This window comes from Hypanus sabinus, chromosome 5 (assembly GCF_030144855.1).
Source record: "Hypanus sabinus isolate sHypSab1 chromosome 5, sHypSab1.hap1, whole genome shotgun sequence".
Classification (NCBI taxonomy): Eukaryota; Metazoa; Chordata; class Chondrichthyes; order Myliobatiformes; family Dasyatidae; genus Hypanus; species Hypanus sabinus.
The window spans coordinates 103548327-103570852 of NC_082710.1; the positions used below are offsets into that span (position 1 = coordinate 103548327).

General features: G+C 39.4%; 1 protein-coding gene across 4 annotated transcripts in view; it reads left to right on the forward strand.

The window, feature by feature from the left end:
* The window catches only part of epc2 (enhancer of polycomb homolog 2 (Drosophila)), a 67947-nt gene that overhangs the window by 12988 nt on the left and 32433 nt on the right, over positions 1-22526 (forward strand). For 3 of the 4 annotated variants that reach the window (XM_059970272.1, XM_059970273.1, XM_059970275.1), the window contains exons 2-6: positions 14754-14913; positions 16947-17092; positions 20141-20347; positions 21814-21962; positions 22102-22237. In XM_059970272.1, coding sequence (XP_059826255.1) covers positions 14754-14913; positions 16947-17092; positions 20141-20347; positions 21814-21962; positions 22102-22237 — 798 coding nt within the window. Of the gene's footprint in view, positions 1-12984; positions 13102-14753; positions 14914-16946; positions 17093-20140; positions 20348-21813; positions 21963-22101; positions 22238-22526 lie in introns of those variants that run through there. The other variant, XM_059970276.1, reaches the window with a different exon arrangement.

Sequence of the window (22526 nt, forward strand, 5' to 3'; positions counted from 1 at the left end):
ATCTGCACTAGGTATCTGCTGAGTTTGTTTATTTACAAAGGAATGTGATGCAGATTAATTCCTCCATCAATAAGTATTGGGGGTCTAATACAGTTTTCTAGTACTGTATTAGTATTGATACTGTTCTCTTTGGTTCTGTATTTCATTTAGATACATAATTTACTTTTTTTAATTTTTAACTATTTCTATGAAACATCGGCTAATTGGGACAGCCACTTAATTATGTCAAAATGTATGAGTCCTATTGTTTCCCAGTTAACCAGTATCCACTGTATTTTGTTCCAACATCTTGGTGTACCAAAATCTGAGGACAGCTAGTTCGCTATTAATGTTCAGTTTAGAATTGTATCATAACCAGATTAAGAGAGAAGCGGTTTATCAGCTGAGTTGTGTAGTATGAGCTCGTCAGAATTGGAAAATGTATCCTCTGCTGTCAGATCAAAAATGTCATTAATTAAATGTGTTGCTTCTGATCATTATTACTGTGACTCTTGTTTTTATCTGTGTGAATGTGATGACCCTTTAAATTTCTTTTGCAAAACAAATTAATTTTAATTAATAAAAATTGTATAGAAGGTCCCTTTACATGACTTTTACATGATACTGAGTTGTATTTGTGGTTGCTGTCCTTGTTGGTATTCAATACTGCAATTGCATTTTTATCTAAATGTTATACCATGATAAAGAAATTGTAGTTAGGAATCTAATTTTATTCATTGTGAAATAATGAAGGCAGTTAATTGGGATAGGTGGCATAGGGCAAATTAATGATTTAAAAGATCAGTGGCAATATGCTGCACTAAGGTACATTTGAATTTTTAAAGTGATTTTATTTTGAAGATTGGAATTGAGCATTATTTATTGAATGTTAATGTTGCAAATGCAGTATGATTAAAAATTACTGGGTTAGGGGATATTCATGCTAATGCATAGTCTCCAGGATCATTAAGGACATTTTTTGCAATCAGTTAGTTTCTTTATGTCCATGTGCTAATTATCAACATTTTCTAATAACCTGACGGAGGAAATGAAATACAGTATGTGCAGTTGACAAAGAGTGTCTGTCTAGATACAGTTGAAGTCAGAAGTTTACATAACACCTCAGCCAAATACATTTAAACTCAGTTTTTCACAATTCCTGACATTTAATCTTAGAAAACATTCCCTGTCTTAGGCCAGTTAGGATCAATACTTTATTTTAAGAATGTGAAATGTTAGAGTAATAGTAGAGAGAATGATTTATTTCAGCTTTTATTTCTTTCATCACTTTCCCAGTAGGTCAGAAGTTTACATACACTTCGTTAGTATTTGGTAGCATTGCCTTTAAATTGTTTAACTTGGGTCAAATGTTTTGGGTAGCCTTCCACAAGCTTCTCACAGTAAGTTGCTGGAATTTTGTTTCATTCCTCCAGACAGAACTGGTGGAACTGAGTCAGATTTGTAGGCCTCCTTGCTCGCACACGCTTTTACAGTTCTGCCCACAAATTTTCTATCGGATTGAGGTCAGAAAATGATGTCAAGTCTGGTTCATTCTTGGGACCAATTTTCAAACGCCTGAACGCCATGTTCATTTGTACAAACAATAGTACGCAACTATAAACACCATGGGACCACTCAGCCGTCATACCGCTCAAGAAGGAGACGCATTCTGTCTCTTAGAGATGGCGTGAAAAGTGCAAATCAATCCTAGAACAACAGCAAAGGACCTAGTGAAGATGCTGGAGGAAACAGGTAGACAAGTATCTTTATCCACAGTAAAATGAGTTCTATATTGACATAACCTGAAAGGCTGCTCAGCAAGGAAGAAGCCACTGCTCCAAAACCGCCATAAAAAAAGCCAGACTACAGTTTGCAAGTGCACATGGAGACAAAGATCTTACTTTTTGGAGAAATGTCCTCTGGTCTGATAAAACAAGAATTGAACTGTTTGGCCATAATGACCGTTGTTATGTTTGAAGGAAAAGGGTGAGGCTTGCAAGCTGAAGAAGACCATACCAACTGTGAAGCATGGGGGTGGCAGCATCATGTTGTGGGGGTGCTTTGCTGCAGGAGGGACTGGCGCACTTCACAAACTAGAAGGCATCATGAGGAAGGAAAATTATATGGAAATATTGAAGTAACAAGCGCGGTGGCAGATGGGTGATGCAGGAGTAGACACAAACCTGACTCAGTTACACCAGTTCTGTCTAGAAGAATGGAACAAAATTCCAGCAACTTAATGTGAGAAGCTAGTGGAAGGCTACCCAGAACAATTGACCCAAGTTAAACAATTTAAAGGCAATGCTACCAAATACTAACAGTGTATGTAAACTCCTGACCCACTGGGAAAGTGATGAAAGAAATAAAAGCTGAAATAAATCATTCTCTCTACTATTACTCTGACATTTCACATTCTTAAAATAAAGTAGTGATCCTAACTGACCTAAGACAGAATGTTTTCTAAGATTAAACGTCAGGAATTGTGAAAAACTGAGTTTAAATGTATTTGGTTAAGGTATATGTAAACTTCTGACTTCAACTGTATTTGAACTTTTTAAGTATGAAACTCTGAATTATGTTTCAGCTATGTAAAACTAGCTAGGAGTACTGTGTGCTGTTCTGGTTGCTGCATTCAAGGCTTTGGAAAGGGTATAGAAGAGATTCATCATGATGTTATATAGATTGCATTGTATTAGCTATAAGGAAAGGTTGGGAAAGCTTGGATTGTTTTTCCTGGAATGTCAGAGTCTGAGGGGTGCCCTGATAGAAATATATATAAAATTATAAGTAAAGTAGGGTGGACAGTTGTCATTTCCCCCAAGATGGAAATGCCAAATGTTAAGACGGTACTAGTTTAATGTGAAATAAGGCAAGTTTAAAGGAGCTTGTTTTACATTTAGTCCTCAAGATATAGGAACAGAATTACAATGTTCAGCCCATCGAGTCTGCTTCACCATCCAGTCATGGCTGATTTATCTCTCTCAACCCCATTTTCTTGCCTTTTCCCCATAACCATGACACCCTTACTAATCAAACTCCGCTGTAAGTATATCCAATGACTTGGTCTCCACAACCTTCTTTTGTAATGAGTTACACCCTGTCCTCGTTATATGCGGGGGATACATTTCTCGCAGTAGATGCATAACGTGAATAATTATTTAAATGGAGAAAATAGGGATGCATTCCAGAGGGCTTCTTAAATATGTTTTATCTGTAATTTATTCACATTTTCAAACCAATATGATACAAAGGCAGTACCACAAGGCAGCATTTGTATTATATTTCATCAATTTAAGGTAATATTCAACATAATAAATCATAAAAATTTAACATACCAGTGTGTACAGTACTCACCAACAGTGGCAGGTGTGTTTGCTCCGGGAGATGAGTGGCTGTTCTGGTGTCAGGATCATAGAGGTGAAGGAAGATTCACAGAACTCTTAGAACTGCCGACAGCAGGAGATGACACTGGTTTGAAGAAAGTAGTGAGGGTTGTTTGACAGCATTTTGTTCTTCAGCATAAATTTGCTTGTAGGGAAGAAGGGTTGACGGCAGGGAATGACTGAGATGCTGACTTTGTTCTAAACGTAGGTCCATGTCCATCCCCATTTGTGCCAAGTGTTCTGACTTCACCGTTGGTAAACTCCTGGGATTTTCAAAATCATCTGTTGCTTGCAGCATCTGAGAGATAGTTCGCCTTTTTTAAAAAAAAAATACGCCTTGAATGTGGATCACACTTTGGTTCAGTGGCTGAATTAGTGATGTTGTGTTAGGCGGCAGGAAACGCAAGGATGAATGCTGTCCAAATGTTTAGGATGGGCTGGCACATTGTCAAGCAACAAAAGAACTTTACAGGCAAGACTCTCATAACTCACAGGTGACTTTATGTTGGTGGGAAAGCAGTACTCCTTGCATAACTGTGAATCTGCATAGTCTGAAGGCGCATATAACGAGGATGGGGTGTATGTAGATTCACTATGTTCTGATCCAGAAATGCTCCTTGTACACTAACCCTTTCATTTGCGGGGTCATTCTCATGAGCATCCTCTGAACCCCCTCTAAAGCCACAACATCCTTTTTTAGATAAGGGCCTCAAAACTGCTTGCAATTGGTCTGACCAATGCTGTATATAGCCTCACTATTGCAACTTTGCTTTTATATTCCAGTCGCCTTGAAATGAATGCTAATATTAGATTTGCTTTCCTTGCCATAGACTTAACCTTTAGGAAATTCTACACGAGGGCTCCAAAATCTCTTTGCACCTCTGATCTCTGAGTTTTCTCTCCATTTAGAAACTAGTCTATGCCTTTATTTCTTCTATCAAAGTGTATGAGCATATACTTCTCCACACTATGTTCCATCTGCCTCTTTGCCCATTCTCTTAATCTAAGTCCTGGAGAATCCCTGCTTCCTCTGTAAACTTGGCCGCAAAGCCATCAATTTTGCCATCCAAATAGCATTCAATTTATGGTGGTAGGTGCTTGGAATGTACATGCAGAGGAGGTGGTAGAAGTAGACAGAATAACAAAATTTAAAACATTTAGACAGTGGCGATTGAGAGATATAGACCATGTTCCAGCAGGTAGGATAAGGTTGTCGTCTTTGTTGGCAGAGACATGGTGAGCCAAAGGGCCTGTACTTGTGAAGTACTTTTCTGTAATCTAAATATTACTTTACAAAGAAGCTGTTTGGTCAGGTGTATCGATGGCGACTCCTAGAAACAGAACTTAATCTTCGACTAGCACATTATGTATAACTTTTCTTCAAATATTCACATTCTTTTTTTTAAACTATTGTAGTTTTTCTACACTTTTGAAAATAGTGATGTTAAAATGCCATTTTAGTCTTCTCAGCTCAGCCTTTATTTGCTTAATCTTGATCTTATTACTACTTTTATTTAAGTTTAGGTTTTCCTTTTCAAATCCAAAGGCATACTTGTTAGTAGGTTAATTGGTCATTGTAAATTGTCCTATTATTAGGCTAAGGTTAAATCAGTGGGTTGCCAGGCACTGTGCTTGGTGAGCTGAAAGGGCCTCTTCTCTGCTGTATCTCTAAATAAAGAAAAGATACAAAAATAAAAGGGTCTCAGTGCTGCATCATCCTAGGTCTATAATGTATTATCTTGATATGCTTAAGACAAAGTTATTATCAGAAGTGGGTTTGATGTCACTCGCACATGTTGTGATACAGTACAATGTATAATTTTTTAATAATTGTGTTAGTTTCAGAATAAGGGTTAAGCTTTCTAGGTCAGATGAATGCATTCATACAGAGGGTATCAAAAGTTTGGAAAGGATGCAGAAAAGATGAATTGCAACGATTCCCAATTGAGAATATTTAGCTGAAAGCAGAGGCAAAATTCTGTCTACTAGATGCAGAGGAGATTGATTTTTTTTTAAAAAGGGTCATTTTCTTAATTTTGTTCCATTCATTTCACAGAAATTCTTCTGTTGCGAAAAAGTTTTATTAGTGACCCTCTGTAACTTATTCAACAATGCCTTTTAGAATCCATGTTCATATTTGCAGTGCAAAATTTCATGTGATAAAGATTAAAGTCAGATGTCCTATTTAACTACCTACTTAATGACCAACAAATCTACTGAATTAATTCCTTCAGCAGACACTTTTCGATGGTATTCCATGGTCTAAGACCACTTACTGAACAGTTTCAGCCTCTATGCCTTGTGTAGATTGAAAATAGAATTTACACCATGATTAAGGTTGAAGTTAGGGACATTGAGTCAACTATGACAAGATCAATGGAATCATCATGTATATGCAAATAAAAGAGCCATTGATCTTTGCAGTAAATTATTACTTTCCAAAATATAAATTCTTGTCTCTTAGCATACACACAGTTGATTTTCTCAAGTCTTTTTCAGTCAGTTTGCTTTTGCCAGTATGTTGTACAAATGCTAATTTTTCAGCTCTATGTTTAGTCTACATCTGGTAGTTCACCATTTTTTTTGCTGCAAATATTTTTGTTATAGAATGCTTATTAAATTTCTCCGTCATTTGCTTATTTTTCTTGCCTCAGTGTAAGAAATTGTAACTTTTAGCTGTTTTCCTTTTTCTTATCTATAAATTCTCTTGCAGTCTGCTTTTGTTTCTTATGAGCCTGCTTTTCAATTGTCTTGGTCCTTTTTTGCTGGACTTAGAAATATTTTGCAGTCCATACGCTTACTGCTGCTCTGCAACATATGAAACCTCCACTATTTATGTGGCACTGTCTGTAACTTTCCTGTTTTATTTCTATGTACTAACTAACTACATTATTATCTTCACAAACACTGACACTACCAACCTCCCTCCTCCCTTTAATCCCAGCTGTCATCCGTGCCGGGTCTTTGCCATCTCCCTCTGACCTTCAACACTCTGAGGCAGAGCGCTGTGTCCTCAGTAAGGGCTTTATCTTTGTCCCCCTTCGCCCACACCTCAGCAAGTTCCGCGTGCGTCATGATGCTGAACTCTTCTTCCGCTGGCTCCGTCTTTGAGCCTACTTCGGCAAGGACTCTCCTACCCCCACGGATGACCCCTTGTTCAGTCTTCAACCAGCCTCCTCTTTATGGACACCATGTTCTGGTCTTCTGCCTGCTCTGGATCTTTAAATTGCTAACTCCTGACAGGACATCAGCCATCTCGACTTCACTGCACCTTGTTCCAATTCCAACCTCACTCCTTCTGAACGCTCTGCTCTCTACTCCCTCTACACCAATCCTAACCTTACTATAAAACCCGCTGATAAGGTGGGGGGGAGGGGAACGCTGTTGTAGTCTGGCGTACTGACCTCTACTGACAATTTGCTGATACATCCTCTTATTTACCCCTCAAACATGACCCCACTAAGGAGCACCAGGCCATTGTACCGTGGAGAGCATTCTGTCAGGCTGCATCACTGTCTGGTATGGAGTGGCTACTGCACAGGACTGAAAGAAGCTGCAGAAGGTTGTAAATCTAGTCAACTCCATCTTGGGCACTGGCCTCTGCCATCCGCTGCCACCAACCTCATAGTTCCCACTTCCCGTTTCTACCTCCTACCCAAGATCCTCAAACCTGCCTGTCCAGGTAGACCCATTGTCTCAGCTTGCTCCTGTCCCACCAAACTCATTTCTGCATACCTCAACACTGTTTTATCCCCCCCCCCCCCGTTCAATCCCTTCCCACCTATGTTCATGACACTTCTCATGCTCTTGATTTTTTTCAATGGTTTTAAGTTCTCTGCCCCCACTGCCTTACTTTCACTATGGATGTCCAGTTCCTATATACCTCCATCTCCCACTAGGAAGGTCTCAAAGCTCTCCACTTCTTTTTGGATTCCAGACCTAACCAGTTCCCCTCTACTACCTCTCTCCTCTGTCTGCCGGAATTAGTCTTTACTCTTAAAAATTTCTCTTTTGGCTCCTCCCACTTCCTCCAAACATATGGGACCCAGCTATGCCTGCCTTTTTGTTGGCTATGTGGAACAGTCCATGTTCCAAGCCTATACTAGTATCCGTCTCCCACTTTTCCTTCGCTACATCGATGACTGCATTGGCGCTGCTTCCTGCACACGTGCTGAGCTCGTTGACTTCATTAATTTTGCCTCCAACTTTCACCCTGCCCTCAAATTTACCTGGTCCATTTCTGACACCTCTCTCCCTTTCCTTGATCTCTCCGTCTCTATCTCTGGAGACAGCTTATCTACTGATGTCTACTATAAGCCTATGGGCTCTCACAGCTACCTGGACTCTTCCTCTGTCTTTGCCGCATCTGCTCTCGAGATGAGGCTTTTCATTTCAGGACAAAGGAAATGTCTTCCTTTTTTAAAGAAAGGGGCTTCACTTCCTCCACCAACAACTCTGCTCTCAAATGCATCTCTCCCAATAAACGTGCATCTGTTCTCACCCCATCCTCCCACCACCCCACTAGGGATCGGGTTCCCCTTGTCCTCACCTAACACCCCAGCAGCCTCAGGGTCCAACATATAATTTTCCATAACTTCCGCCACCTCCAACGGGATCCCACTACCAAGCACATCTTCCCCCCCCCGCTTTCTGCAGGGATCGCTCCCTATGTGACTCCTTTGTCTATTTGTCCCCCCGTCCCTTCCCATCGATCTCCCTCCCGGCTTTTAACATTGTAAGTGGAACGAGTGCTACACCTGCCCTTACACTTCTTCCCTCACCACCATTCAGGGCCCCAGACAGTCCTTCCAGGTGAGGTGACACTTCACCTGTGAGTTGGCTGGTGTGATATACTGCGTCTGGTGCTCCCAGTGTGGCCTTCTATATGTTGGTGAGACCCGATGCAGACTGAGAGACGGTTTCATTGAAAACCCATGCTCTGTCAGCCAGAGAAAGCAGGATCTCCCAGTGGCCACACATTTTAATTCCACGTCCCATTCCCATTCTGATATGACTATCCATGGCCTCCTCTACTGTCAAGTTGAAGCCACACTCAGGTTGGAGGAACAACACCTTGTATTCCGTCTGGGTAGCCTCCAACCTGATGGCATGAACATTGATTTCTCTAACTTCTGTTAATGCCCCTCCTCCCCCGTTTTTTTCCTCTTTGTCCCTCTCACAATCACTCCTTGCCTGCGCTCCATCTTCCTCTGGTGCTCCCCTCCCCCTTTCTTTCTCCCTAAGCCTTCCATCCCATGATCCTCCCCCTGCTCAAGCTCTGTGTCCCTTTTGCCAATCAATTTTCCAACACTTAGCTTCATCCCTCCCCCTCCTGTCTTCTCCTATCATTTCAGATCTTCCCCCTCCCACTTCCAAATCTCTTACTATCTCTTCTTTCAGTTAGTCCTGACGAAGGGTCTCGACCCGAAACGTCGACTGTACTTCCTATAGATGTTGCCTGGCCTGCAGCGTTCCACCAGCATTTTGTGTATGTTGCTTACATTATTACCTTGCATGTTAGTGATTGAATTTTTACTTTTACACCTTCTTAATGTTGCTAACTAACCCACCAATAGACAACTTTCCCTTGTGCCTTTTACTGTTTTATTCAGATTTAAAACCTTAGTATCAGATTAAGTTAGATGTTTTTCCGTTAATATAAAATGCTGTCATGATGGTAACTCTTCCCTTCAAGCTGATTGGATTCAAGGTAGTTTATTCCCACTTTAGCTCCTCAGTGTACTTGTGTCTTAAGTTATCTCATGCACTAGATGAATTTATCCTCCACTCTATTGTGGCTAATGTGGTTTGATTCATGTGAGGATAAAAGCCCTTCTTGACTTAATTGCATGCATTTCTGATTTCTAATTCATACTATGACCAGCATTACCAGCATTGATTGGGGGTCATAAACGTACAACTCCTAATGCTTTTATCTCCTTTATGGAGTTACTTATTTTGTTACCTGTTTTGCTTTGAGTGGAATCAAAATCTTTCCTCCTCATTTGTGTATTGTCTGTCCTGCTAGGCATATTCTTTTGCTCACTCGATATTTTGTGCAGCAATGTGATCCTCTTCTGTGCAAACTAGGAACTCTTGTCTTATTTCACAATCTCTGCAATTTCATCACTGTCCATGGGATTTCCCTTTTCTTTTGCTCTATTTTGCTTCAGGCCTAGAAATTCTTTATTATCTAAAGCAGTACATTAAGCAAAATTAGACCAACAACTGTCTACCCCCGGGAGCTAAGTTCTGTTGAACAATAGGCCAAAGAATTGTGCATAATGCCTTCCACACAATGCAGACAGATATCTTTTTCTTGTGCTAGCCCTGGAAGAAGTTATAAAGGAAATCTGGTAAGCTGGAAATCATTGGAGTAGAGATGTGGTTGGGATGGCAAATCTCATTGAACAATCTAACATGGATAGAAAATCGGCAAGAGTGGGAATAAAGGGGACCTTTTCTGTTTGGCTGCCCGTGACTAGTGGTGTTCTGCATATGGCTGTGTTGGGATGGCTGCTTTTCATGTTATATGGCGATAATTTAGATGTCTTAATTGATGGCTTTGTGGCCAAGTTTGCGTATGATAGGAAGATAGGTGGAGGGGCCAGTCGTGTTGAGGAACCATGAAGTCTGCAGAAGGATTTAGACAGATTAGGGGGGATGTGCAAAGAAGTGGCAAATGGAATATTGTGTAGGGAAGTGTATGTTCATGCACTTTGATATAAGTAATAAAGGTGTAGATTATTTTCAAAACAGGCAAAAAACTCAGAAATCAGGGGTGCAAAGGGACATGGGAGTCCTTGTACAGGATTCCCTAAAGGTAATCTTGTGGATTAATTATCAGTGATAAGGAAGACAAATGCAATGTTAGCATTCATTTAGAGGGGACACGAATATAAAAGCAAGGTTGTAGTGCTGAGACTTTAAAAGGCATTGATCAGACTGCACAGAATCCAGTAAGCAGTTTTGGGCCTATTAAGTAAGAAAGGATGTGCTGGTAATGGAAAGGGTCCAGAGAAGGTTTGCTCAAATACTTCCAGGAATAAAAGGGGTTAAAGTATGAAGAGCATTTGATGGCTTTGGGTCTACATTTACTGGAATCTAGAAGAATGGACGAGGGAGTTTCATTGAAATATTTCGAGTACTGAAAGGCCTAGATAGAGTGGATATGAAGTGGATGTTTTGTATTGTGGGGAAGTCTAGGAACAGGGGCATAACCTCAGACTAGAGGGATGCTCCTTTAGAACAAAGTGAGGAATTGCTTTTGTCAGACGGTGGTGCGTCTTTGCAATTCATTGTCACAGATTGCTGTGGAATCCAAATCATTGGGTATATTTAAAACGAAAGTTGATAGGCTCTTGATTAGTAAGGCAGTCAAAAGTTACGTGGAGAAAGCAAGAGAATGGGGTTGAGAGGTATAATAAATCAGCCATGATGGAATGGCAGAGCAGGTTCATTGTGCTGAATGGCCTAATTCTGCTCCTATGTCTTATGATCTTATGAATATCAAGGGCAATGGCATCTAAGGTTTTGGAAGGAGGTGATATGGTAGGGTTGTGACTGGGATTTGGGTCTAATTTATGGCAACATGGAACGTGGTTGTCAGAGTAAGGGTTGGGGGGTGGAATTTAGCTAGTGGTTAATGAAAGGTTGGCTTGGTCTTTGTCCATTGCTGACCCACGCGTAGTTATTTTTCTTCATGTAAAAGAAGTCCACACTCCAATTTTGGCATGTATATTTTTGCACCCTAGGTGTATTTCAAATATATGTTAGCGAAACAAAAATTTTACTTTACTGAATGTCGCTGCTTGCTACTTTTATTTTTAAAAACCCTTTAACTAATACTACTTTGTCCGTTACAAAATGGTTACCTTTTTTTCTCACATGGTGTAGTTAGTGGTGGGGTAAGGGGAGCAAAGGAACAAAAGAGAGGAACGAAGGTAGGAATGGAAATGTACCTTGTGCTTTTGAAAGGAATATAAGATTTGCGAAGGTTAATACTTGAAAGGATAATGTGAGCTATGAATGTGGCAGAGGACATAATCTGATCAATGTCAGGACAACAAACTCTTTTAAACACTTGCTAAGATTAAAAACTACAGAAGAAACTTGGAGTAGGGCTTACTATTATAGTTGCCCTTATGAAGAGAACATGTTTATGAAAAAGTATTGTGTTTCATTGAAGAGAAAAGGCAGAAAGGTATTACAAACTTAAAAAATTATAGGAAAAATCTTGGTACTGTAAATTCATATGAGTGAGGAAGACAAAATACTTCATTTCTACATTATAAGAAATTGATCCTTTTTGAAAACTTACTCAAATGGGAAACATTTTTGAACATTAATTTTATGTGCAAAGAGCAGGGCATACAAGGGAAAATAATAGGTCAGGCTTAACTGGTTTCACCATCAACAAGTCCGAGAATTTTATACAAGTCAAATATGTAAGACCTTGAAACCATATATTTGACCTGGCTCATGATTAAAACCCCTATTTTGATGAGGACTGTTCTCAACTTATTTTGCCTCACCATAATGTTTTAAATTTTGTTTAAATACTTACACAAATATCAATATTATTTCATTTAAATTTGCTGTTCATGAGAAGTCCCTCAGAATTTAACAGCTGGCTAACATTGCTGCTGCTTTTAGCTGCTCAGTTCTCAGAGCAGCTATGTGAGGTTGGGTACAATCAGAATGCTGCTGGGGTGCTATCGCCATCCAGAAGGCTTCAGGTCATCAAATTGCATTTTCTTCATCACGACTAGGTAGTTATAAAGTGGCGAGACTGCAGGCAGTTGTTCCAAATGTGGAGACCAGATCAACGTAGTCTGGTCCATACTATAGATTAACTTAGAATGATATCATGAGCCCCATCTATGCACATCATAAAAATTGGCAACCTAATTTTGTTTTGGTGCTAGTGGAATAAAATGCTTAAGTAATTGAGATTTTCTTTTTGCCATTCGCTTTGGATGTCGCAGTTTTGCAATTTAGCTGTGTAATTGTATGCAAGGCAAAAATTAGTTTTCTCATGGTTTTAAGCCATATTTTTGAAAATGAATAACAAAATATAATTAGCTGTGTTTGTATAATTCCTGGCAGTTCCTCATTATGTAAAGGTGATATGCTAAGATGGTATCTAGGTGATTAGAATCATGGGCTTTAATTGAATTTCAATCCCTCCTTTTTTTTATATAACATTCCTGTTTTCTCCCCTTTATCTTTTCTTCTCCCCTCCCCCATCTCGTTCTCTTGCCTCATTCTGCTTCTGTAAAGAGAAATTCTTTATATTCAAGAGTAAGATAAGGGTTCTAAGACCTCATTAGTGTCCCAAGAAAACCTTGTTAGACATTTTTGTAATATGAACGTATTCTTTGATAACACTAGAAAACGCGCACTTGAATGATAAAGAATAAAGTTTGTTTAACTTCTTGTGAACAAAGTATTAAAAAGCTTTACCTTGAGGTAAAGGTTGGTGTAGATTTGTGAATATCTGACTTTAGAAAGTGGGGTGCTATGGATGTGCATTAGATGCAAAACTTTTACCTCACATATTTGGGCTGCCACCTTGTAATCATTCACTTTGCCTGTTTACTTCCCATTTTACAGGGCTGCTCAGTTTATATTATAAAAGACAATTATGTGGGACCTTTTGGTGCTCTGGTGCTTATGAGCTGCTTTCAAGCCAATCCTTTCACAGCACACGAGCTAGGAAACACCTTTCAAATTTCAGGTACAGTTGAAACCCAATAATTTAGACTCCCTTTTTAAATTATCCTGTTTATCAAATTGCTGCCATAAGCAAAGGTACTGATTGAATTAGATACAATGTAGTTTTCTGAAGTTGGAAAAGAGTGGTGTGACGTTGTGGGGAACAGTTACTGAGAGGACTTCCAGTGACTTGTACATATCTACCAAATAAAATATCACTGGAATAGCATTCACTAATTACATAACTACAGCTCCCACCTGCAAAATGAAGCAGCAAATTTCATGAGACTTCGGCGTTTTTCTGACTTTAGTATATCTGTTTCATTGGATTTACATTGTACATCAAAGCTCTTGGATAAGATTTGCAATAGGGTTGAAAAGTAAAGTAAGATGCTTCAAAAAGCTTTGGAGAATCAAGTCGCTTTGAGGTATTGTCACTGAGGTAATGTCAGTGATACCTCAGACAACAGCCTAGATTTTGCAGAGAGTGAAGTCCCACTAATAACATTGAAGTACGTAAGTAAATAATCTAATTTCTAGATAAACGTGCTATTGTTGGGGGGGGGGAGCTTTCACGTGCTGATTTAAGTAATATGAAACATCTTTTGTATGCCCATGAGGTGATCCTTGTTTTCACTGCAGATGAGTTAGTTACTTTCGTTTGTACAGCAAATACTACATTTTGCCTCCACCTCTACCAAGTGTTTTAAAAAGGAAGGCCTATTCGCTTGTGCTCTCTTCAGCGATCATAACTGACCCTTTTGCCACATTCTCATCAGTGATGTGACTCAACCCATGTTGTATTCTGTCTTTTGACAGTCAACCAGGAGTCCAGTACAATTGGGCATTTTTAGACTTGTATTCAAAGTGCTTCGTACCCCACTATTCTCTTCATTAGTTAGTCCTGATCCAGTTTTCTATACAATCAACCCCATACAAATGAAGCAGAGACTAAACAGAAAAAGAGGTAACTGAAGGACCTTATGTCTACTTAAGTAATAAGCTTCAGCTCTGTTGTCGACAGTATTTCAGAACCTTTTCCATTCTTTGGAACATTAACTCTGCTACACTTTTATCTTTGTGCACCAGAAGGTGAGAAGGCAGCTTGTGCATAAACTTGATGTTGTCTTAAGAGAATGGTAATAATGAATGATTTGATTGTCTTGAATGAAATTGATAGCATTCATGTCCATTGCAGGCTGAATTGTACAGGAATGCTACTTAAGTGTTGGCCTCCACTTCCCAAACTTTTCTTGTATTGCGTACATATCGGAAAATTCAATTTTCTTCTTCCCTTTCCTGAAGGTGATTTGCGCTGCGATGTGTTTACAAAGGCTGCATAATTATTTTGTGACAGTTAAGCGTGCTTTTCAGGAATGTGCCCATAATTTATCTAGCTGTTTTAAAATAGGTTATTATAATAATTCCAAATCTTTATCACTCCAGATGTCTGCATCTGCATGTGTATACACTTTGAGGACGATAGGATATGAGTTTTTTTCTCTACTCTTCATTCCTAGCTAGGAAATGCCATTTGTAATCGCCTATTAGAGTTGTGCAACATTGCAATATGCTAAGGATGTCATTTATAATTTTGTAGTTTTCTGCTACTCATTTTTTGGGTAACCCTACATTTCTTTTCCTTGCTATAAAATAATTAACTTTTTTTTTTAGGAACATCATTTGCAGAGAGCAATTTCAGCCCAGCAGGTCTTCAGAGAAAAAAGGGAGAATATGGTTATTCCAGTGCCTGAAGCAGAGAGTAATGTCGCTTACTATGATCGTCTATACAGGGGTGAATTCAGGGTTCCTAAGCAACTCATTCATATTCAACGTAAGTCGTAGTCATATTATTTCATGATTGACAAGTCATCCTCACCAGTAATGTTTTGAAGCTCTGGAACAGTTAAGATCTGATTTTGATATACAAGAGGTATTGTTTTCTATGATCATAATTTTACATAACATTCAGTGGGATGGTAAACAATATATTTGTATGCTTTAAAATTATATCCCATTTTAAACTTTTCAAGTTCATGATTATATTAATTTTGTCATGGAAGTATTCATTAATGTGTTTCAAATGGGGAAAATGTTGCACATTTGTATGAAGAATTAAATTGCTTCAAATTTTATTTTTATTTTTCTAACTACTGTAGCAAAGCAAAGCTTAGAGTGAGGTGTTTGCAGTTTCTTAAAATTTAGTGTTATTTCAGCCCCTCTCTGAAATATAGATTCAGACATATAATTGTGGGAATGTCATATGATACTCTCAAGATTTCAATAATCTGCAGTATCTGTTTGCATATCTGATTTTTGAAGGAATCAGTGCAGTGAAATTTAAAAATGTAAAACTGTAAGAGATGGTTTAGCTTAGTCCATAAAACCATAAGATACAGAAACTGAATTAGGTCATTCGGCCCATTCAATCTGTTCTACCATTTCATCATGGTTGATCCAATTTTCCTCATAGCCCCAGTCTCCTGCCTTCTCCCTGTATCCCTTCATGCCCTGACCAGTCAAGAATCTATCAACTTTATCCACGGATATACCACCCACTGGCTAAAGAAATTCCTTCTCATCTTCGTTCTGAAAGGTCTCTCCTCTATTCTGAGGCGGCCTTTTCTGGTCTTAGACTCTCCCACCACAGGAAATGTCCTCTCTACATCCACTGTATCAAGGTCTTCCACCATTCACTAGGCTTCAATGAGGTCACTCCTCATTCTTCTGAATTCTAGTGAATACAGCCACATATCAAACCATTCAATCGGGGAATCATTTTCATGAACCTCCTTTGAACCCTTTCCAGTTTCAGCGCATCCTTTCTAAGATAAGGGCCCAAAATCTGATCACAATACACTAAGTGAGGGCTCGAAAGTGCTTTATAAAGTTTCACAACAACATTACGTTCTTGCTTTTCTATTCTTGTCTTCTTGAAATGAATGCTAACATTGCATTTACCTTCCTCACCACATATTCAAATTAACTTTTAGGGAATCCTCCACAAGGACTCCCAAGTTCCTTTGTACCTCGATATTTTGTATTTTCTCTCCATTTAGAAAATAGTCAACCCTATCATTTTTTCTACCAAAGTGCATGACCATACACTTCCCAATACTATTCCATCTGCCATTTTTTTGCTCATTGTCCCGAGTTGTCTAAGTTGTTCTGTAGCCTACTTCTTCAAAACTACCTGCCCCTCCAGCTATCTTCATATCGCCTGCAGACTTTGCAACAAAGCCATCAATCCTTTTATCCATATAACGTAAAAAGTATTGGTCCCTGTGGAACACCACTAGTCACCAGCAGCTAATCAGAAAAGACTCCCTTTATTCCAACTCTTTACCTCTTGCCAGTCAGCCACTGATTAATCCATGGTAAAATCTTTCCTGTAATACCATGGGCTCTTGGCTTGTTAAGTAGCCTTGTGTGGCACCTTGTCAGTGGCCTGAAAATCCAAGTATATAACATCAGCCAGTTTTCTCCTTGCTTGTGACTTCAAAGAATTCCAATAGATCCGTCGGGCAAGATTTTCCCTTGAGGGCACCATGCCTATTTTATCATGCGCTTCCAAGTACTTTGAGACATCATCCTTAATAATCGACTCCAGCCACTGAGGCCTGACTAATAGGCCTGTAGTTTCCTTTCTTCTGCCCCCCCGCCTCCCTCCCGGTAGTCCATTGGGGTCGATGTAGTCCATTGATTATATCCTGGCCTTTAAATATAAGGAGAGATTTTAATGTAAATATTACAAAATTAGTGAGTTTGTGTAATTCTTGTTAGCAAATTTTGTTTCTTATTAAATGGCTTGAATTGGTTTTAAAATATTTTTAAATATGAAGATTTAAAAAAAACTCTTTTTTTTAGCTATTAATTTAGATAGTGAACAACCTGATTATGACATGGATTCTGAAGATGAGATCTTGTTCAATCGTCTGAATAGAAAAGTAGAGATTAAACCATTACAGTTTGAAGAAATGTTTGACCGATTGGAAAAGGCTAGTGGAAATCAGGTACAGCGCTGCATCATTTATTATTGAGTAATGGTACAGATTTTGTATTGTTATCTTAATTTTAAATTATTTAGTGCCATACCTGGCAGATGTATGGTTTCTCAGTATGTCCTGCGACTTGCCCCATCTGTGTTTATACCATTTCTAGTTATTTTTCTAGAAATCTAGAATTTCTTGCTATGCCCTGTTAAGTAATTCTTGGAGAGTGTGTTTTGTGATGCTAGTGAATAAACAGTTAAAGCCAAACTGGCAGGCTTCAGGGCCCACATGCCATCATACAGGTAGTAGTGTACATTCCATCTCAGGCCAACATCAGACAAGTACTGGAGGAGCTGAGCAATGTAATTATCTGTGCACTGTGATTTTTGTGGGAGATTTCAACCAGGCCAGCTTGAAGAAGTCCTCCAAAAAAAAACTACCACCAGTGTATCACCTGTGGAACCAGAGGAGCCAACACAATTGACCATTGTTGTAGCATCATCAGGAGCACTTACCATGCCATTCCACACCCACACATTGGAAAGTCTGATCACCAGGCTCTACTTCTCTTAATGTAGAGGCAGAGACTAAAGACTGCAGCACCAGTGGTGAGGACCACTGGAGTATGGTCAGGGGAGGTGGAGGAGAGCTTACAAGATTGCTTTAGTCAGTGGACTGGGCAATATTCAGAGATTCACCTTTTGGGCCTGAATGAATACTCCACAGTTGTCCCGATTTCATCATGACCCATGTGGATGAGTGTCTGCCATCGGGAACATACTGGACATACCCAAACCAAAAGCCTTGAATGAACCAGGAGATTTTCAGTCTGCTAAAGGTTAGAAGTGATGTTCAAGACTGGTGATACAGAACTATACAAGAAGTCCAGGTACAGCCTATGGTTGTGGGAGTGGAAGAAACCATTCCAATTGACATTAGAGACAGTTGGTTCATGTCAACTCTGGCAGGATTTTCAGGACATTACTTTCTACCAAAGTGAAACTGAACACCATGAATGGCTGAGATGCCTCACTCCCAGATGAACTCAATGCTTTATATGCATGCTTTGAAAAAGGGAATAAAACTACTGTTTAGTAAATCCCAGTGGCATCTGGTGACCATATGATCTGTCTCGGAGACCCACATCAGGACATCTTTCAAGAGTCCTCACAAGGTATCATCCCAGATGGTATATCTGGAAGGGCTCTGAAAACCTGTGCCAACCAACTGGAAGGAATGTTTAGGAGTAACTTCAGTCACTCACTGCTGCAGACAGAGATTCCCACCTGCTTCATAAGGGTGCAAATCATACCGGTGTCTAGGAAGGGCAGGGTGAGTTGCTTGAATGACTATTGTCAGTGACACTCACTTCTACTGTGATGAAGTGTTTTGAGAGGTTAGTTGTGGCTAGAATCAACTCCTGACTAAGAAAGGATTTTTATCTGCTTTAATTTGCTTTCAGACAATAGGTCTACAGTGGATACAATCTCACTGGCTCTCCACTTGGCCTTGGATCATTGGGACAATGGTAATACCTATGTCAGGTTGCTGTTTATTCATCATAGCTCAGCATTCAACATAGTCCTACCCTCTGTTCCAATCAAGTTCCAAACCCTGGGCCTCTGTATCTCCTGTAACTGGGTCCTTGCCTTCCTCACCAGGAGTCCACAGTCTGTGTGAATTGGAAATAACATATCCTCACTGGCAATCAATACTGACTTAACTCAAGGATGTGTGTTTAGCCCACTGCTCTACTATCTCCACAACTGCAATTGTGGCTATACACAGCTCAAACACAATCTATAAATTTGCCAATTACAACTGTTGTTGACAGAATTTCAGATGGTGACAAGGAGGCATATAAGAGCGAGACAGATCAGCTGGTTGAATGGTGTCACAGCAACATCCTTGTATTCGACGTCAGTAAGTCCAAGGAATTGATTGTGGACCTCAGGAAAGGGAAGTTGAGGAAACACACTCTAGTCCTCATCAAGGGATCAGCAGTGGAAAGGGTGAGCAGTTTCACCTTCCTGGGTGTTAGCAGCTCTGAAGATCTGGACCTGACATATTGATGCAGTTACGAAGAAACAATGACAGTGGCTATATTTCATTAGGAATTTGAGGAGAATTTGTGTGTCACGAAAGACACTAGCAAATTTCTACAAATGTACCATGGTGAGCATTCTAACTGGTATTTCCATCTGGTATGGACAGCCACTGCACAGGATCAGAAAAGGGTGCAATAAGTCGTAAACTCTAAGCTACATCATGGGCACTAGCCTCCCTGGCATCCAGGACCTCTTTGAAAGGTGGTGCCCCGAAAAAAGGTGGCATCCATCATTGAGGACTTCCATCAGCAAGGACATGCCCTCTTCTCATTGTTAACATCAAGGAGAAGATACAGGAACCTGAAGACACACATTCAATGTTTCAGGAGCAGCTTCTTCCCCTCCACCATCAAATTTCTGAATGGTTAATGAACCTATGAACAACCCAGTATTTATTTTCACACTCTATTCTCTATTTGCACTACTTAATTTGATTTTTTAAAAATATATTTGTAATATACGGTTGTTGTTATGTGTTACAATGTACTGCTGCTGCAGAACAACATTTAATATATGCCAGTGATATTAAACCTGATTCTGAGGCTTTGCTATTACCAATTTCAAACTTGATCTGTGTTGCAAAATGAGACCAGTAATAACCTACATGTGTCAAATATCAGATGGTTGAAATGATCAAGTTAAGTAAAATAATTTGATTCATTTAAAAAATTTTCTAAAATGTATGAATCTTATTTTAAAAACATCTAAACTGTACATTTGCAGGCCATGATGATGGCTGGTGTGGAAGTTGTAAAATGAGGGAGTATTGTGATAATCTATTCTTTGTGGTTGGAATTAAAATATATTGGTATGGTAAAGTGGTGTCTCAATATTAAGATTAATATTGACATAGTCTAGAGTTGTATTTGTTTCAATAGATAAGCAAAGAAATCATAAGCTGTAATCTCATCAATTTCTGCTAGTAGATTCATTAAATTATTTTTATTACTTTATTTTTCAGCTTGTATCTATTCAAGAGGCCAAACTGCTTTTGAAGGAAGATGACTACCTAATAAAAGCAGTCCATGATTACTGGGCAAGGAAGCGCAAAAACTGTCGGGCACCCTCTCTTATCCCTTGGGTTAAACAGGAGAAAAGAGATGGTTCCACTAACAATGATCCATACGTTGCCTTTCGGAGGAGAACGGAGAAGATGCAGACCAGGAAGGTGAGCATATTGTGTTGCTCATTCATGCAGCGTAAACTACTGGTTTCTTTGGAAGTGAAGACTGTTCCTGCATAAATGGAAAGGAGATGATGTTGTTGCCTAGCTACCTTTATGCATCCATTTGTAATTGTCTTACTGGAGTATGCCAAAGCACTGGTTAGGCCACAGCTGGTGTAGTATGTATAACATCTTTGGAAGGATGTGATTGCATTTGAGAGGGCACAGAGACAATTCACAAGAATGCTACCTGGATTGTAATTTTTCAGGTGGAAGGATAATTTGTTTTTTTCCCTGGAATAGTGGAGTCTGAAGGATGGTACAAAAAAAAAAGGCAGCTGAAGAGTTATACAAAATTATTAGAATCTTTTCCTTTAGTTGGAGTATATAAAACAAGAGTGCTTAGATATAAAGTGAGGGTTAGGAGGTTTAAAGCAACATTGGAGGGGGGGGGGAATTGTTTCCTCACACAGAATGATTGGCATTTGTAATGCGCTGCCTGAGAATGTGCTAGAGCAGGGGTCGGCAACCATTACCACTGAAAGAGCCATATGGACCCATTTCCCACAGAAAAGAAAACACTGGGAGCCACAAAACCCGTTTGACATTTAAAATGAAATAACACTGCATACAACAGTTTTTTTTGCCTTTATGCTATGCATAAACAAACTATAATGTGTTACATTTATGAAATTGATGAACTCCTGCAGAGAAAAGGAAATTACATTTCTGCATGCAACAAAAACATTTTGAACTCCGAAAAAAAGACGTTGGGTTGAAGGTTACTCCATAATTAGCCGACCTTCGATCGAAAAATTAAAATAAATCGCGCACTGGCAGGTGTCAGGGATTGGCAGTGGTGACGTATATTAATAGCAATAAAAAACACGTTGTGGCGGTGTGCTACACGCACTGCTAAGATAACGACACTGCAGTCAAAGATAACTTTATTCGAACTAAACAGCCTTGCTTTAAAGCCTCCCTCAACCCGCCCCCCCCCCCCCCCCCCGTGGGCGCGGATGCTCCAAAAGACACGTACTCACAAACCCCTATAGGCTATCTCCCTTAGCCGGAACGGTGGCTAATTGTGAGCTGGTTCGGATGTGCCAGGAAATGGTGTTGCCACAATGTTTTATTTAGATTGTACAAGATCGCCATAATCTTCAAATTTCGAATTACATTTCAAAAACTAACAAACCACGGGGAGCCGCAGCACAGAGATGAAAGAGGCGCATGTGGCTCCAGAGCCGCGGGTTGCCGACCCCTGTGCTAGAGGCAAGTACTGTCACAGTATTTAAGAAGCAACTAGAATAAATACAAAGTGACTTGTAAGCTTTCGTTTCATTGGGATTTTTTTTATTATTGCATTATAATCGAATGGAAAAAAAACATGAGTGAAAACGTCTGTCTTTTGTTTCTGGTAAAATGTGATGGCTCGTATAAAACTAATGGTTTTAATTTGTTCTCAGAATCGTAAAAATGACGAAGCTTCATATGAGAAAATGTTGAAGCTGCGTAGAGAGTTCAGTCGGGCAGTTACCATCCTAGAAATGATTAAAAGGCGGGAAAAAACCAAAAGGGATTTGCTTCATCTTACTCTGGGTGTGGTTGAAAAGAGGTATGATCATGAGAATTTATTATGCTTACATAAATGTTGCCATAGTCACTGTCTGATTTGAATTCTGATTTACTGGTTGATTACTGTACAAAAGCAGCTTAAAATGGTAGGAGATGCTGAAGTTATCCTGTTTAAATAGGTACCACATGGGCGACTTTGGTGGAGAAGTTATGAGTGAGCTGAAGACTCTGAAACAAGAGAAGGTAGCCTCCAACACTCCAGCATCTCTTCACAATGGCAATCATTACAAAGCACCAGAAAACAAAATTGTTAAGGTAAAAACAAAACCTTGTCAAATATTTCCTTGTGGATTCAACACTTGAGTTTGCATTAATTGCTACTGAAATATTTGTATTGAACATTTTTGTTTATATTTTGTTGATCAAATCTATATCCAAAATTTGGGACATTTTTTTAACTTGGAATCAACTTGTAATTTTCCAGTTAGTGAGGTCACAGATGTTATATAGAAGCAATGATGTGTTCAGTTATTACCTTAAAATTAAGCAGATTGTTTGGAAGCAGTGTTTAATCAGCCTTACTATATTTTTCAGAGTTGGGCTG